At 40.4% G+C, this 18,622-nt stretch overlaps 1 protein-coding gene across 1 annotated transcript in view; it reads right to left on the reverse strand.

Moving 5' to 3' along the window:
* The window catches only part of LOC112260448 (laminin subunit gamma-1), a 76,577-nt gene extending 72,324 nt beyond the window's left edge, over positions 1 to 4,253 (reverse strand). The window contains exon 1 of the mRNA XM_024435562.2: positions 3,635 to 4,253. Within this exon, the coding sequence (XP_024291330.1) occupies positions 3,635 to 4,007 (373 nt within the window). The 5' untranslated portion in view covers positions 4,008 to 4,253. The remainder of the gene's footprint in view (positions 1 to 3,634) is intronic.
* Positions 4,254 to 18,622: the final 14,369 nt, after the last annotated feature.

Consider the following 18,622-nt stretch of genomic DNA (forward strand, 5'->3'; position numbering starts at 1 on the left):
CAGTGTGACACAGCTCCTTCACAGGCTGTCGATTGTGGCCTGTGGAATGTGGTCCCACTCCTCTTTAATGGCTGTGCTGGATATTGGCGGGAACTGAAACACGCTGTCATACACGTCGATCCAGAGCATCACAAACATGCTCAATGGGTGACATGTCTGGTGAGTATGCAGGTTATGGAAGAACTGGGACATTCAGCTTCCAGAAATTGCGTACTGATCCTTGCATTATCATGCTGAAACATGAGGTGACGGCAGCAGATGACTGACATAACAATGGGCCTCAGGATCTCATCATGTTATATCTGTGCATTCATATTGCAATTGATAAAATGCAATTGTATTCGTTGTCTGTAATTTATGTCGGCCCATACTATAATCCCATGGGGCATTCTGTTCATAACTTTAACATCAGCAAAAGGCTCACCCACACGCCATACACGTGGCCCGCGGTTGTGAGGCCGGTTGGACATACTGCCAAATTCTTTGAAACAACAGCGGCCTATGGTAGAGAAATTAACATTCAATTATCTGGCAACAGCTCTTGTGGACATTCAGTCAGCATGCTAATTGCACGCTGCCTCAAAACCTGATACATCTGTAGCATTGTTTTGTGTAGCCTTGTGCTGTGTGACAAACTGCACATTTTAGAGTGGCCATATACTGACCCCAGCACAAAGTGCACCTGGGTCACGATCATGCTTTTTTAATCAGTTTCTTGATATGCCACACCTGTCAGGTGGATGGATTATCTTGGCAAAGGAGAAAAGCTTATTAACAGGGATGTAAACAAATTAGTTCACAATATTTTAGAGAAATAAGCTTTTTGTTCATATGGAAAATTTCAGTGATCTTTTATTTTAGCTCATGAAACATGGGAGCAAAACTTTACATGTTGTGCTTATATTTTTGTTCAGTATACCTTCTGCTCTCTTACTTTTTTCCTAATTCTACCTGCTACCAGCCCCACATCTTCAACCTCTAGTTAAATGTCTGGTGTGTTATCAAGTCGGGACATGCCTTCTTCCTGCCCAAACTAGCCCTTCAAAGGCATATAGACATGCAAGTCATCAAAGCCTTGAATAGATAAAAACAAAAGCTTAAATCTTAAGACAAATCTGGTCCTGTGCTTTTATCTTAAGTGACTTACCATTAACACACATACAGTGGGGCAAAAAAGTATTTAGTCAGCCACCAATTGTGCAAGTTCTCCCACTTAAAAAGATGAGAGAGAGGCCTGTAATTTTCATCATAGGTACACTTCAACTATGACAGACAAAATGAGAGAAAAAAAATCCAGAAAAATCACATTGCAGGATTTTTAATGAATTTATTTGCAAATTAAACCACAAACTGCTTGAAGTTGCTGGTATTGTGGCTGAACCAATTGAGCCACCTGGACCAATTATTCTCTGGAGAATAAGATCAAACGCATGCCTACACAAGCATAATTGTGAATTAAATTATTTTTTTTACTTCAAGTCAACTAGCTACAACCAAACTTGGAGTGAAGTCAATGTTTCCTTCAAACAAAGGTTGGCAAAAAAAATGTAAACAGAGGGCTGCCTAACTTAAAAAGAGGAAGACAAGGCCAGCCACCTCTGCCATTGTGGCTTTGAGTGGCTGACAAGCAGAATAGATGCAAGAGCATTCTTTCCCATTCCCTCAGAATCACCTCCTCCACAATATGATTTTGCTTGGTTGGCAGAAATTCAGTGATTTGCGTAATGTGAACAATCTAATCAGTGAACTCATGACTATAGAGTGATAATGGGAAACAAGCAGAGGTCACTTCATGCCAAGAGTGCCAGCCTTGAGGGCTCTTGTGAGGTAATGTATTAATAGGATGAAGTCAAAAATAAAATTATATTAAAAGCTCAATGTTGCCAACAAATCAATGCAGGAAATATGTTGAGAGAATATGATTGTACAGAAATGTTTCACTTTTTCCTCCCACATACTGCTTCACGTTTATTAATATCAACAACTTAATACGCTTGAAAGGCATGTTATCTAACAGTAGTGTCCTTGCCATTTCTAGCAAGCATACTAATAATATATCAGTAAGACAGTATCAACAATCCTAAATGTTAGGGCTCATTGAACCAGGAGTTTAGGTAATACCAATAGTCAATAGGAATTGTAATCTTGAGTGCTTCTTCACAAAGGGAACAGTGACATTTTACAGAGCTTAATCTAATCTCCCTCTTTGTGCATCAAATAGATACTACTATCACACAGAACAGAGCAAAAAAAATGTGTTTAAAACAAATTCAAATACTACATTTAATTGTTGGACATAAAAGTTTAAAAACACCAGCAAATCAACTCCAAGGGATTAGAATTTTGAAAATCTGTTTCAAAGTATCCCCACACATAAGAGAGATGTGTGATTGTATACAAACAGAAGCAATGTTTGAAATGATGTTTTAGTTTAATATTATATCCGTTTAGGATTCATGTGGACAGTTTTCACTCTAAAAATGATTTGTAATTGACCATCCACAAAAAAAATTGCGGCTGAATCTAGTTGTTAATCTCTGGCCTTGTGGTGTATTTATACTGAAGTGTATTGTGCTTGGACTGTGGAACGTGTCGTCCGACAAAACAATACGTTGTTTCAAAACTCTTTTTTTTTTTTTTTTTTTAAAGTTAAGAATAATTATAATTAACTAGACAAAGTGCAGTTTACACCAACTTTGTGTCCACTTATAGAATAGGCGACTACAGCCTCCACCAGCTGATCAAAGTTTGCTACCTTCGGTTACAAAGACGCTACAACGAGACCTATGACTAAACCGCTCAGGAATGTCTAACTATTTAAAAACAGTAGTGTTGGGTTTACAGACATTACTCATAAATATCTTATGTAAAGTTTATCTTCTGAAAAAAATCTCTGGAAAAGCCTTCGAAATATTCCCTTTCCAATCATAAACCCGAATCATTTTTTTTTTCTCTCTCAGTACATTGGCTTGAAACGATAAATGAGTCTTCTCCACAACATTATGTCACCCCCACTCAATAAACTTATGTCTGGCTTCATCGTGCATTCACCTGGTATGCATTACAAAATCCCTACAATACTCATTATACACATATAGAGCTAGAGAAACACCTCATCTTCTAAGGCTAGAACTTTTAGCTGTGAAACTAACTTTTGGCGCGGCAGTTTGAGTAAATCACGTTGTACAAAAGCAGAACTAATTATCAGAAATATATTCCTCTGTCGAAATGTAAGGCACCGAGAGCATGATCACTATTTTTTTTAAATTCTGAACGTACAAAAGGACAGGCAAATATCTATTTTATGAATAAATGAGTAACTTTCATAACTGTCTCATGCCTACCACAAAAACAAAACTAAGCAGTCAGAGTGATTGCCAGGCGTTATTTGAAACATTGTTACAAATCTCAGCTCGTCAGCTAGGATTTGTTTTCAAATTGCAACTTCGTAACATAAACTCTATGTTCGTGGTTTATGATTGACAGTGACTTGTTTCGAAATCAATCTCTTCTCAGACTTAAATCCCCACCACCTAATAGGTATGCAGATGAGATGGTGAATTGTGCTGTTATGGTAGCTAAAAAACATGATGCATTTTTTCATGTGTTTTAAACTTAATCAAACAACACTTACCAAGATGAAGAGTTAGATTGATTGAGTTTGGATACTGGATGCCCGCTAACATAGTCTGACTTTGCCACCAGGTGGTGTCCTGTTGATTGTTGTAATCGGTGAGGTACACAGCACTGTGATGTTGTCTCCGATCCCTGGCATCGCAGATGTGGCACGACTTGGTGACCCCCGTAACGCCGGTTTGTACACAGTATTCTTCTGGGGGAGAGCCACAAGTATTGGTAGCTACCACAGTGACATTGAAAGCAGCGTTGACAAACTCTGGCATGCATCGCTGAGGCCGACTCGAATCATCAGTGCATTCATCCATAGCACTGTGGCTACATATAGCCAAACAGGTCAATGAAAACACAACTTGAATAAACCAACGCATTCTCAGCCCGTGTAAAGCAAAAGTTCAAAACTTTAGCTACAGCTACACGAATCCCTCTACACCTTCGAACTTTTATATTTATAAAACAAGTAAAACCATGCGTTAAACTCTTTCAATATCTTGTCTTTTACAAATGAGTTTTTTTTTCGAATTCTCCTCCTTGCACTCGTGCACCCTTCTTTCTGTTTCCCAGACTCCCACGGTTTCAGTGCTTTGTGTCCACCGCCATAGAGAAACTTCAGAAGGAAAAAAAACTATATCCGACTACACCCTAGCAGCTACTGCGCAAGTCACGAAAAAAAACTTACATTGACTTCCGTATGGAGGATGCTTTGATGAGGTACGAATGGATCCGGCCCAGAGGATGGACAGAAGTGGGCGTAACACCATACAATTAATATAGACACCCCTCTATTTTAGTTTTGCACCCTTGACTGTGGTAATAGTCTGCCAGAAACGCAAAGCCGAACAGGAAGAGTAAACATGTCAATAGAACACAATAGACAAACGAAACGTTTTTCAATGCCTTGAAGTGGGTAAGAGTATTTCTTTGTTGCGACTAAAATGTCAACCAGTGGCGAAATCCCCTAACAATGATCTCAAACTGTGTTAATAATACAAAATTAAATTAAACACAGACGACCCTTTGCTAATCAGGAAACTGTTGGGTATGTTGTGGTGGACTGTCATTACAATTGCTTTACAGAACCTGGTAAATTATAATTATTAAAATTGTAATTATTATGCCTCAACTTTGAATTCTTAAAAGTCTAAGCCATGGTGAGGGGGATTTAGCTATTTGATTTCGAATTTTAGGTACAAAAAAAGAACAAAATCATTTGATAAAATATTGAATTTGGCCTTGAATAACATGTTCATAAATGGCAAAATAGACAGTCAAAAAATGAATGATAAGAAACAAAGTTTTGAAGTGTCTGTCCTATATCTAGGATAAAAGAATGCGCAGGAAATGTTTATTTTTAAACATATTTAACCCCTATTTTGGGTAGGCACAACACAACCATACTTCTATACATTTTTTGAAAACCGGTACTGGTTACCTTCAGATGAGTCCCATGACACGTGTGGGGGTCTTGAGCAAAACAGAGAACAACATTATGTTTGTCAGAATCTCCCCTTTCCACAGTGGGGTCACATTAGCTTGTAGCCCAAACGGTTCGGACGCTACAAACAGAAGTTGGCAAATCAACAGTACCGACCTCTGACGAGTCCCCTGACACTTGTGGGAGATGACCATCGTGTTCGTGAGAGTCTCCCCTTTCCATAGAGTGGTCATAATAGATGTCGGTCAAACCTTTTGGACGCTGCAGACGTTTTCATGAAAACATTTTTGGGATGTCCCATGGTCTGACAAACGCCCCATTACACTTTTCACCGCAGATGAGGAAATACAGCAAACTGCAACATAGGCAGATGTGGTGGATTGAAACTGGATATTTCTAGCTAAAACAGACAGATTTTTAAGGGATTTGTTATCATGTTAGTTACAGTTGAAGTCAGAAGTTTACATACACTTAGGTTGGAGTCATTAAAACTCATTTTCAACCACTCCACAAATTTCTTGTTAACAAACTATAGTTTTGGCAAGTCGGTTAGGTTATCTACTTTGTGCATGACACAAGTAATTTTTCCAACAATTGTTTACAGACAGATTATTTCACTTATAACTCACTGTATCACAAGTCCAGTGGGTTAAAGCTTGGTCGTAAATGGGTCTTCCAAATGGACAATGACCCCAAGCATACTTCCAAAGTCGTGGAAAAATGGCTTAAGGACAACAAAGTCAAGGTATTGGAGTGGTCATCACAAACCCTGACCTCAATCCCATAGAAAATTGTGGGCAGAACTGAAAAAGCGTGTGCGAGCAAGGAGGCCTACAAACCTGACTCAGTTACACCAGCTCTGTCAGGAGGAATGGGCCAAAATTCACCCAACCTATTGTGGGAAAATTGTGGAAGGATACCTGCAACGTTTGACCCAAGATAAACCATTTAAAGGCAATGCTACCAAATACTAATTGAGTGAATGTAAACTTCTGACCCACTGGGAATGTGATGAAAGAAATAAAAGCTGAAATGTATAATTCTCTCTACTATTATTCTAACATTTCACATTCTTAAAATAAAGTGGTGATCCTAACTGACCTAAAACAGGGAATTTTTACTTGGATTAAATGTCAGGAATTGTGAAAAACTGAGTTCTAATGTAGTTGGCTAAGGTGTATGTAAACCTCTGACTTCAACTGTAGATTGACGCATCGGTGCTTCAATCGACTCTAGGGAGTTTTAACTAAATGCAATCTATTAGCTTCTAAAATGTAAGTAGGTACAGTACCAGTCATTCCAGGGTTTTTCTTTATTTTTACTATTTTCTACATTGTAGAATAATAGTGAAGACATCAAAACTATGAAATAACACATATGGAATCATTTAGTAACCCAAAAAGTGCTCTTCAGATTCTTCAAAGTAGCCACCCTTTGCCTTGACAGATTTACACACTCTTGGCATTCTCTCAAACTGAGATTGGACTGTATGTGAAAACATCTTTGTCAGTGTGAAGCAGAGGAAAAAACAAAATCCAGAGCTGCACATTAAAACCTACATTTGTGATTGAAACCAATCGAAGTCTAGTAAAGAAATCCCATAAGCTCGAGCTAAACAGTAGGGTTGTTGTCCTGCATAAGTAATGGAAGGGGAAAACTGAACCAAAAGTAATTTTGCTGTGCTGTAGGGTCAGGGAGCAAGGTTAAATATACTCTGCTTGGCAAGAGTCTGGTATGACATACCAAGAATAGAAGTTTGGATGTAGTCACCAGTACTTAGTAGGTAGTTGTACCACCACAGTGTACAATTTCACTATGGCTATCAGATGGAGACTAGAAATTTAAGGGGGTATGCGTATGCTATATTTCAACACCCTGTGACCCCTGGCTAACTCAGAATACAGCAATGTGAAAATCTATTATGTCAAATGATATTGGCGTTGTTCCTGATATTTTATGAAAATAAGATACACTGAAATATGAATTAAAGTTGCAATTTCTGTCACATACATTAAGCACTGCACAACACAACACAATGATAGTCAATTTACATAATCACAACTTTAGTCAACGCCAAAAGTTATAATTGATGCTCTTATTGCTCTGGGTAATCAAAAGACCTCCCAAGCTACATTTACAGTCAATAACACAGCAATATGAACACATTAAATCAATCAAACGGTTCACTGTAGTTGAGTAAGTGTTGGGTTTAGTTTGGAACTCAAGTAGTTTGGGGTACTGAGAGTTCCCTTTTTTTCACTGTTGCATGGTCCTCTACTATTCTTTCATTAAATGCTGACTAATTATATAACTTCTAAAAGTAGCCTATAATGCATGATCAGCCAATGAAACAAAGTAGCCTGGAAAGTGTTACATTAGCTATTGAGAGTGCCATTTATTTATGCTCCAGCACTGATTGCAAACTAGGCTATCATGATGTCAATATAAATATAAAAGAAGAGTGTGAGTCATTTAAAATCTGTTGTTGGAGAGGTTCACTCACTGTGTATTACGGCTACTAGCAAAAATAATTTGTGCCTGGTCTACAATTTATTATAAGCCACGGAGTTTGAGTCCTAGATGCTGATTGATACTCCTTTCTGATTGACTTGATGGGCATTCTAGAGCGTGCATTATTCCCCTATAATGCACAGTATATTTCCACGGTATTATTCAATGGCTGTAGTTAATTTTTACATGTTTTGTTTGAGCTGCTTTTGAAAGCAAAAGTCTAATTGAAAACAGCTAGTTCTAATGGTTTGGTTAGCTAAACTAGCAAGTATGTTTGTTTGTTTACCACCGCAACTACTGTAGCTATCTAGCTAGTAAACTTGTCAGCTAGTCACTTTAGTGGATGTTGAACACATTTCTACCAGCAAATGAACACATTTCTAGTGGCAAAATGTGTTAAATTACTGCCATGGTATAAAAGATACCACACCTCCTCAGGCCTTATTGCTTAAATATACCCTGTTTTTCAAGGTGAAAATAGACAGCAGTGTTAAAGGGTGCACAGGCTTTTGTTCTTTTTATTTTATTTATTTGAACCTTTATTTAACTAGGCAAGTCAGTTAAGAACAAATTCTTATTTACAATGATGGCCTACCCCGGCCAAACCCTAACCTGGACGACACTGGGCCAATTGTGCGTCACCTATGGGATTCCCAATTAGGTGCGGTTGTGATACATCCTGGAATCAAACCAGGGTCTGTAGTGATGCATCTAGCACTGAGATGCAGTGCCTTAGAACGCTGCGCCACTCGGGAGCCCCAGCCCAGTAAACAAACCTGGTTCAATAGAATATCATATGTTAGTACTGGTTGGAACTTAAACTTGCACATCCAGTGGGTCCCCAGCAATGAAGAACATTGTTACTATCTAGCTGCACTTACAGTATTTCCACGTGCAGACCAATGGGGCTTGCAGATGGAAAGATACTTACAATTCATCTGTGTCAGAAGCCTGTGATCTTGGTTGGATGACCTTGCCATCACAATCTAGCAAGATGGCGAGTTAGCTAGCTAAATATATTTAGCAAACCATTGAAGATCAGATATACAATCTCTCTCAAAGGTGAAAACAAACTAGACTCTAGAGGGAAAATTGCTATTGACTTACCGTGATACCTCCTGGCTGGTTGGCTGGCTTTATCAACTTATTCTGTTCTTTGAGTATTTTGTAATGGTGCATGCTACTTTCTGCTACTAGCCTGTGAACCGTTTGGAGCTAATATTTTCAAAACCTCAACCAACCCAGGCTTGTGGGGCCGGGCCAAGCGTAGTTTTTTAAGCAAAAGTCCTTTTTGAACAGAAGACATTGATAGCCAGTTGCTGTAATTAGCAAATCTAATAGCAACTTGTGCCCCAGACCCTTCTCCTCGATCCCGAGGGGGGTAGGTGTGGTGAAGTTCTGGGAGCCCGAGGCTTGCACCGAGGGTCAGGATAAAGATGAGTCTGTGACAATAGGAGTGAAGTTTTTGGAAAAAGTGGACCCTTGCCTTTTGGCTGATCCATTTGTGGTTTCAGGGTGGGTGAAAACAGAGTTGGATGCTGTGGAATCGGTGAGGGATTTCTGCTGGTCAGAGGGAGAAGGCATTAAACAAATGGAAGCAAGAAATGTGAATTTTTTTGCTCTCAAGAAAAGGGCACCATTGAAAGGAGTGATTACTGGGGTAGCAGTAAATATAAAAGTTATCCTACTTAAGGGGAAGATTCCCCATGTTTGTGATGCTCCTTGTTTGGTGCGATGTAGACAGGGTGGCGTGAGTGGTGAAACAGAAGAGTCATTGTCTGTTCTTTTGAGTTGTGATGTTGAGCCTTTGCCCGACAAAGTAACATTAGGATATATAAGTTATCCTGTACGAGCTGTTGTTCCAAATACATTGCGTTGTTACAGTTGTCAATCTCATGGGCATGTGGCAGCAGTGTGGAGGGAGGTTCCTAGGTCTGAAAAGTGGGCAGAAGGGCATGAGACAAAGGAATGTGTAGCATTGGGGAAAGTAATGGTTTGTGTTAATTGTTGGAAGTTTGAGGGTTACAGGGTTAGAGTAGAGCAGAAGTTGTCATATGCTGAGCCAGTGAAGAAAGTAGAGGAACATGGGTCAAAGGGGAAGGATCCTGAGAGGAGTGGTGTGAGTAGTAGATATGTACCAGTTCAGAGAGATAGGCCAACAAGTGATATATGTTTCAATAAGATTGGATTTTTAGCATTTATAGCAATGGTTACCAACAGTACTGTTGGGATGGAACGTAAATCACAGAAAAATGGTTGGGGTGGCAGCAGCAGAGAGGTATTTGTGTGTGCGAGACTTGACATCAGAAGAGTTACAGGGTGTGTTAAGTGGTGGTGTTGTATTCTTTCAGGTTGTTGGCCTGAGGTAGGATTAAATAGATTTAAATAGTGGAGTAGGGTGGTGTTATTTTATTTTTATTTTTTTGTGATTGTAGTGTTAGATGGTAGGGTATTTGTTTATTTCTTCAAGCAAAGTATAAGGGAGTTGTACTCCAGTCTAGTAGGTGGCAGTAATGCAACATTTATTGGATGCAACTTGCAGTTAAGCCTCATCGAAGAACCCAACGAGCGTCACAGTCAAGTAACACACATTTTATTTGCATGTTTAACGGGCACAAGGCGCAGATGAAGCTTCTACATAAAAGAAAAACTTGCCAGCAAACGCTCTTGGACTGTAGTGTGGAAAACTACCCCAGAACTCCTCTCGGTAAACTGCGATATTGGGGACCTGCCATTCGTGGGTGTGCTTGTTGACATAAGTTAGCAATTTAATTGCTGAAACTGTAATAATTTTGTTGTTACATTATGATACATTTTGGATACATTCAGATAATGTTCCAGGTGTATGCAGTTGCGACCCATCATTCAGGGCAGGTGGGGCAGAGCCACAATTGTTTTGCAAAAAATACACATTTTATTTTGCCGTTAATACGTGTCACATATCAGTTTGTAAACAATGTAAAAAAAGTGAATACAAGTTAATTGAGTTAATTAAGCTGCATCCAAACATGGTCTCTTTTTTTGTTTTCTTGAGTAAGGCAGCTCCAAAATGCAGGTGTTTCAGCCTAGCTCAGTGCTTTCTGTGGTGGTGGGGCAAGTCAGCAGAAAATATGGAGCGTTGCGCCGTGATTGGCTCAGTGCTCTGTCACTCATGTGGACACTACATCACCACCAAGTCTAAAGGTGGACCTCGAAAATGATGGCCCCTCGGGTGCTGCCATAGAGTTACATTAGAAGTTCCTATCCAAGAAGGCTCAAGGTCATTGCAGGTGTAGCGAAATGCTTGTGTTTCTAGCTCCAACAGTGCAGTAATATCTAACAAGTAATATCAGTTTCACAACAATACACACAAATCTAAAGTTAAAGGAATAGAATTAAGAATATATCAATATTTGGGCGAGCAGTGTCAGAGCGGCATTGAGTAAGATACAGTAGAATAAGATAGAATACAGTATATATGTCACGTGTGCCCCCTCTCTGGCCTCTAGGTCACAAGGCTGCTCGTTATGGCGCACACCTGTCACCATCGTTACGCGCACCTGCGTGTCATCAGACTCACCTGGATTCCATCACTTCCCTGATTATCTTCCCTATATACTGTATGTCACTCCCTTTGGTTCCTTCCCCAGGCGTCATTGTTTCTCTTTCATGTCTGTGTGCTGTTAGTGTTTCTTGTTTTGTATTATGTTCTGTTTATTTTATTAAAACACTTACTCCCTGAACTTGCTTCCATACACTCAGCGCACTCGTTACAATATACATATGAGATGAGTAATGCAAAATATGTAAACATTATTAAAGTGTGACATTGGGTGCTGTAGGTGTCCTGGAGGGCAGGTAGTTTTCCAATGGTGATGTGTATGGTAGACCGCACCATCCTCTGGAGAGCCCTGCAGTTGCAGGTGGTGCAGTTGCCATACCAGGCGGTGATACAGCCTGAAATGATGCTCTCAATTGTGCATCTTTAAAAGTTTGTGAGGGTTTTAGGTGCCAAGCCAAATTTTTGCAGACTCCTGAGGTTGAAGAGGTGCTGTCTGTGTGAGTGGACCATTTCAGTTTGTGTGTTGATGTATACGCCAAGGAACTTGAAGCTTTCCACCTTCTCTACTGCGTTGCCGTCGATGTGGATAGGGGGGTGCACCCTCTGCTGTTTCATTTCCTGAAGTCCATGATCAGCTCCTTCATTTTGTTGATGTTAAGGGAGAGGTTATTTTCCTGGAACCACACTCCCAGGGCCCTCACCTCCTCCCTGTAGGCTGTCTCGTCATTGTTGGTAATCAGGCCTACTGCTGTTGTGTCGTCTGCAAACTTGATGATTGAGTTGGAGGCGTGCGTGGCCTGGCAGTCATGGGTGAACAGGGAGTACAGGAGGGGGCTGAGCACACATCCTTGTGGGGCCACAGAGTTGAGGATCAGCGAAGTGGAGGTGTTGTTTCCTACCTTCACCACTAGGGGGAGGAAATTTGGCTTGTCACCAAAAACACTCACAAACTTTTACAGATGCACAATCGAGAGCATCTTGTTGGGCTGTATCACCGCCTGGTACGGCAACTGCTTCGCCCATAACCGTAAGGCCCTCCAGAGGGTAGTGAGTTCTGCACAACGCATCACTGGGGGCAAACTACCTGCCCTCCAGGACACCTACACCACCCGATGTCACAGGAAGGCCAATAAGATCATCAAGGACAACAACCACCCGAGCCACTGCCTGTTCACCCCGCTATCATCCAGAAGGCGAGGTCAGTACAGGTCCATCAAAGCTGGGACCTAGAGACTGAAAAACAGCTTCTATATCAAGGCCTTCAGACTGTTAAACAGCCATCACTAACATTGAGTGGCTGCTGCCACCATACTGACTCAAATCTCTAGCCACTTTAATGATTAAAAAATGTATGTAATAAATGTATCACTAGTCACTTTAAACATATGATATGTGTGATATGCATGTGACATGTGATATGCAGCTGTTCAGGGAAGCTAGAAACCATTATACACAGGCAGTTAGAAAAGCCAAGGCTAGCTTTTTCAAGCAGAAATTTGCTTCCTGCAACACTAACTCAAAAAAGTTCTGGGACACTGTAAAGTCCATGGAGAATAAGAACACCTCCTCCCAGCTGCCCACTGCACTGAAGATAGGAAACACTGTCACCACTGATAAATCCACCATAATTGAGAATTTCAATAAGCATTTTTCTACGGCTGGCCATGCTTTCCACCTGGCTACTCCTACCCCGGTCAACAGCACTGCACCCCCAACAGCAACTCGCCCAAGCCTTCCCCATTTCTCCTTCTCCCAAATCCATTCAGCTGATGTTCTGAAAGAGCTGCAAAATCTGGACCCCTACAAATCAGCCGGGCTAGATAATCTAGACCCTTTCTTTCTAAAATTATCTGCCGAAATTGTTGCCACTCCTATTACTAGCCTGTTCAACCTCTCTTTCGTGTCGTCTGAGATTCCCAAAGATTGGAAAGCAGCTGCGGTCATCCCCCTCTTCAAAGGGGGACACTCTTGACCCAAACTGCTACAGACCTATATCTATCCTACCGTGCCTTTCTAAGGTCTTCGAAAGCCAAGTCAACAAACAGATTACCGACCATTTCGAATCTCACCATACCTTCTCTGCTATGCAATCTGGTTTCAGAGCTGGTCATGGGTGCACCTCAGCCACGCTCAAGGTCCTAAACGATATCTTAACCGCCATCGCTAAGAAACATTACTGTGCAGCCGTATTCATTGATCTGGCCAAGGCTTTCGACTCTGTCAATCACCACATCCTCATCGGCAGACTCGACAGCCTTGGTTTCTCAAATGATTGCCTCGCCTGGTTCACCAACTACTTCTCTGATAGAGTTCAGTGTGTCAAATCGGAGGGTCTGCTGTCCGGACCTCTGGCAGTCTCTATGGGGGTGCCACAGGGTTCAATTCTTGGACCGACTCTCTTCTCTGTATACATCAATGAGGTCGCTCTTGCTGCTGGTGAGTCTCTGATCCACCTCTACGCAGACGACACCATTCTGTATACTTCCGGCCCTTCTTTGGACACTGTGTTAACAACCCTCCAGGCAAGCTTCAATGCCATACAACTCTCCTTCCGTGGCCTCCAATTGCTCTTAAATACAAGTAAAACTAAATGCATGCTCTTCAACCGATCGCTACCTGCACCTAACCGCCTGTCCAACATCACTACTCTGGACGGCTCTGACTTAGAATACGTGGACAACTACAAATACTTAGGTGTCTGGTTAGACTGTAAACTCTCCTTCCAGACCCATATCAAACATCTCCAATCCAAAGTTAAATCTAGAATTGGCTTCCTATTTCGCAACAAAGCATCCTTCACTCATGCTGCCAAACATACCCTTGTAAAACTGACCATCCTACCAATCCTCGACTTTGGCGATGTCATTTACAAAATAGCCTCCAATACCCTACTCAACAAATTGGATGCAGTCTATCACAGTGCAATCCGTTTTGTCACCAAAGCCCCATATACTACCCACCATTGCGACCTGTACGCTCTCGTTGGCTGGCCCTCGCTTCATACTCGCCAAACCCACTGGCTCCATGTCATCTACAAGACCCTGCTAGGTAAAGTCCCCCTTATCTCAGCTCGCTGGTCACCATAGCATCTCCCACCTGTAGCACACGCTCCAGCAGGTATATCTCTCTAGTCACCCCCAAAACCAATTCTTTCTTTGGCCGCCTCTCCTTCCAGTTCTCTGCTGCCAATGACTGGAACGAACTACAAAAATCTCTGAAACTGGAAACACTTATCTCCCTCACTAGCTTTAAGCACCAACTGTCAGAGCAGCTCACAGATTACTGCACCTGTACATAGCCCACCTATAATTTAGCCCAAACAACTACCTCTTTCCCAACTGTATTTAATTTTTATTTATTTATTTATTTTGCTCCTTTGCACCCCATTATTTTTATTTCTACTTTGCACATTCTTCCATTGCAAAACTACCATTCCAGTGTTTTACTTGCTATATTGTATTTACTTTGCCACCATGGCCTTTTTTGCCTTTACCTCCATTCTCACCTCATTTGCTCACATTGTATATAGACTTGTTTATACTGTATTATTGACTGTATGTTTGTTTTACTCCATGTGTAACTCTGTGTCGTTGTATCTGTCGAACTGCTTTGCTTTATCTTGGCCAGGTCGCAATTGTAAATGAGAACTTGTTCTCAACTTGCCTACCTGGTTAAATAAAGGTAAAATAAATAAATAAATAAAAACAATGCCACTTTATATAATGTTTCCATACCCTACATGACTCATCTCATATGTATATACTGTACTCTATACTTATTCTTATTCATTCCTTCACACTTGTGTGTACAAGGTAGTTGTTGTGAAATTGTTAGATTACTTGTTATATATAACTGCATGGTCGGAACTAGAAGCACAAGCATTTTGCTACACTCGCATTAACATCTGCTAACCATGTGTATGTGACCAATAAAATTTGATTTGATTTGACTGATGAAAGTTGGACAGAGTATCTCGAAATCTCGATCAAGAAAAACTTGGATGAACAGAAAAAAAACGATTTCTGGAAATTGTGCTGTTATGTGCAAAATGTTAAGACTACAAATTTGCGAGATTGATTTATCATTTCAATAGGCATAGGTTACGAACTAAAATCTGGGTTCATGATTGTAATTCAATTTTTCCATGGTTTGCTTAGATAAAGGCAAGTAGGATATAGCCCCTGATAGGCCTACCTATAATTTCAGATAGTCTATAGTGGCCTAGACAAGAGACTAATTTATTCAACATGAATAGCGAAGTGATTGAGCGGTAAGAAGTGCTTGTGTTTCCCAATAGGAAGCTGGAAGAGGCTACTGAGGATGGTGTCATAATTTCAATCACTGAATATGAACTGAATATGCTTGTCAACAACAGCCAGTGTTTATTTTTTTAGAATTTGTCTTACCGGTAGCCTCATCTGACTACTGTTACCCTCAATCTAACGCATTCTAACAACTGATCGGAAATTGCAATAGAGCTTTGATAATTTCCAATTTAATTAATTAAACATGTCCATTAATAATTGCATAATAACACAAAGCTACAACAACTATAAAATTAAGTTATAGGCTATGTATTAAATCGGTTTGCCAGCTCCAGGTAGGCTACACAAATGGCACAGATTCATTTACAATGACTCCAGTGATATCCTCATTTCAACATATGTATTGTATCAAATGGTAACCTACAATGGCATATACATTAATAGGCTACTTGATGGCCAACAGAGGCAAATGTATCATTCTTCACATTTAGCCTAATGTTAGTTTCATTGAGGACTTTTCCCCTCATAAAAAGAACAACATGATGGAGTTCCATAACTTCATTTCAAATTTCCACTCGGCAGCCCCCGAGACCCAAGAACTGGGCATGCATAAATCGCTTGATGAAGTTTTCTTTAAACAGTTAAACAAAATTAGAATACTTTTAAACCACCTCACAGTGAATTTATGTAATGCGCTCTGGTGCGCAACAAAGACATTTTCCAGTGCTTTGTCTCCATTATTTATTGATGTGCATCAGTTCTGGCGTATTACTGTTTTATGGAAAATGGTTTGGAAATAGGTGTCTCCATAATCTAAATAGCCTACTTACAACTGGTAAAAAGTTGTCACAGCGTGGGCGCGTGCTGTTCTCTCTCAACACACACACTGCTTAGAAATAGCCCAATAACCTGCAACAACGACATCGTTTTCAAAGTAGCCCAATCTGTCTGGAATACCACGAACATGCCCTAAGCACACAGGTGTATGATCTCAGTACCTTAGGGAGTTGGAAAAGTATCGGACCCTTTACCTAAACCTTAATTTCGCCTGTCTAGGTCAACTGTACACCATGCGAAGTAAAAACCCTCCCTCTTCGAGTGACCGTTTCTGTGGCAGAACCATAATTCATCAAACATTGCCAACCTACCAAGAGGGTTGGTTGAAGATGTGTTGAAGGAACAGAAATACTCTGTGCCAATCTTAGATGTCTACCCCATACAAGAGCTGGGAGCTGATATAGACAACATTGCAGAGTATCTAGAACATGCAAGGGGAATAAAATAAGGGAATCCCTCCAAATCAGTGTAAATCAAATCTGATAAACCCAATTTATTCCAGATTTTCTCTGGAGACTGGGATGAAGAGGAGGAATGTGATGAGTATGCAGGGTTCATTGAGAAACGCGTAGAGCTGTAAGCATACCCTCCGCATTCCAGCAGAGCCAACCAAAAACAAGCCACAAAGATTAGTTATGATGTTACTGTTGTGTAGAGAATGAAGGACTTTCACCTCGACTATGCTGTGTATTTGTTTGCAGTTATTATGACATTCCGGATGGAACCATTCCTGGTCCGATCACTGAGCGAGTACTGAAGCAAAGGACTGAATTTGACAAAGTTCCAGACCAACATCCGTGGGGAGGCCTTACCTGGGGAGGCTGTGGAATGCTGGAAAAAGTACTACGAAATGTTAATGCTGTGTGAGCATCTGAAGTTCTGGGAAGACCTGCAACTCAGGTAAAATATGGTCTTTGCTCCTAGCATTTCTCAACATCCAACTACTAATGCTGATATAGTGTAAAAAAATAAATAAATAGTGTTACTGCTCAATTTATCTTTTTTTGTCAACAGTTCTAACAATGAGCCATAGTGTTGATTTAATACCAAGATATTGCTTTAAATGTCTTTAGGAGACATGGATCCTTCTATCTGAGGATCTACAAATGCAGAAAAGGACAGAGAACATCTGGAAGGACTGTGACACGGGAGTATCTGACAATGGTCGTGTTCCCCTGCTCAGATGTTGCATGCATCAACCAATGGTTGACTGCCACGTCATCGACTGTCCCACAGGCACCAGATTACTACAACAAATGTGGTTAGCTAATACGTAAAATATCTATACAAATACCCATTGTATGATCTGCCAAGCATCAGCAACATCTGGGCAGAGGAACGTGGCCATAGGCTTTGAAAAAGCACCGCTTTCTTGAGTTAATACATTTTTTATAATCTTTGTTTAACCAGCTGCTATTATACTTCCTCTTCTAATTATATTGTGGGGAGGTCAGAATAATAAACTATCTACCAAATATATTCATTTTTCTTCTCCTTACCATTCAACTTTGGGCCAATTCAGACTTAGGAATGTAGGCCCTTCCTGCGCAGTTGTCCGTATTTGGTATTAGCCTTAGACCGCTGTGCCATTTGGGAGCCCCAGAATAACTACTCCCCCCGCACCTCTCTGATTCAGAAGGGTTGGGTTAAATGCGGAAGACACATTTCGGTTAAATGCATTCAGGTATCACTAGGTATCACCCTTTCCCAAAATAATTTCTTGTGGAGTTTTCATTCAACAGGGTTTTTAAATAAATACATTTAGGGGGTAGATCAGCTTTAATATTGCAGAAAGTCATGGCTTCCATCAATGTAATTGTCTGCGTCATTTCCAATCCCCCATATATATTTGTGCATGTGTATATACATATCTTTCAGTTATTTTTGTTTTTTTTAATACATTTGCAAAAAATTCCAAACCTGTTTTTGCTTTGTCATTATGGGGTCTTGTGTGTAGATTGATGAGGAATGAATACCATTTAATCCATTTCAGAATAAGGATGTAACAATGTGGAAAAAGTCAAGGGGTCTGAATACTTTCCGTATGTATGTTTTCCTTTATTATTTCTCCAACCCTTACAAACACTACAGGAACAAGATCATCCACGTGTATCTATCACATTTTTACTAATGTAGAACTTTGTTCTAAAGCTGTATCTGTACACATTGGATGCAGTGAACACAATATAGTGGCTATATCCAGGAAAGCCAGTTCCAAAAGCTGGGCTTAAAATAGTATTTGACATCTTACAAAAGATTTAGCTGTGGATGATTCTAAAAAATATTTGTTGGTCTAATGTGATTAATAACGAGCATGTAGACGCTGCACTTGATTCATTTATTAAATTGCTTCTTTCGATTATTAACGTGTACCTGTTAAGAAACTGACTGTTAGAA

Source organism: Oncorhynchus tshawytscha, linkage group LG10 (assembly GCF_018296145.1).
Source record: "Oncorhynchus tshawytscha isolate Ot180627B linkage group LG10, Otsh_v2.0, whole genome shotgun sequence".
NCBI lineage: Eukaryota > Metazoa > Chordata > Actinopteri > Salmoniformes > Salmonidae > Oncorhynchus > Oncorhynchus tshawytscha.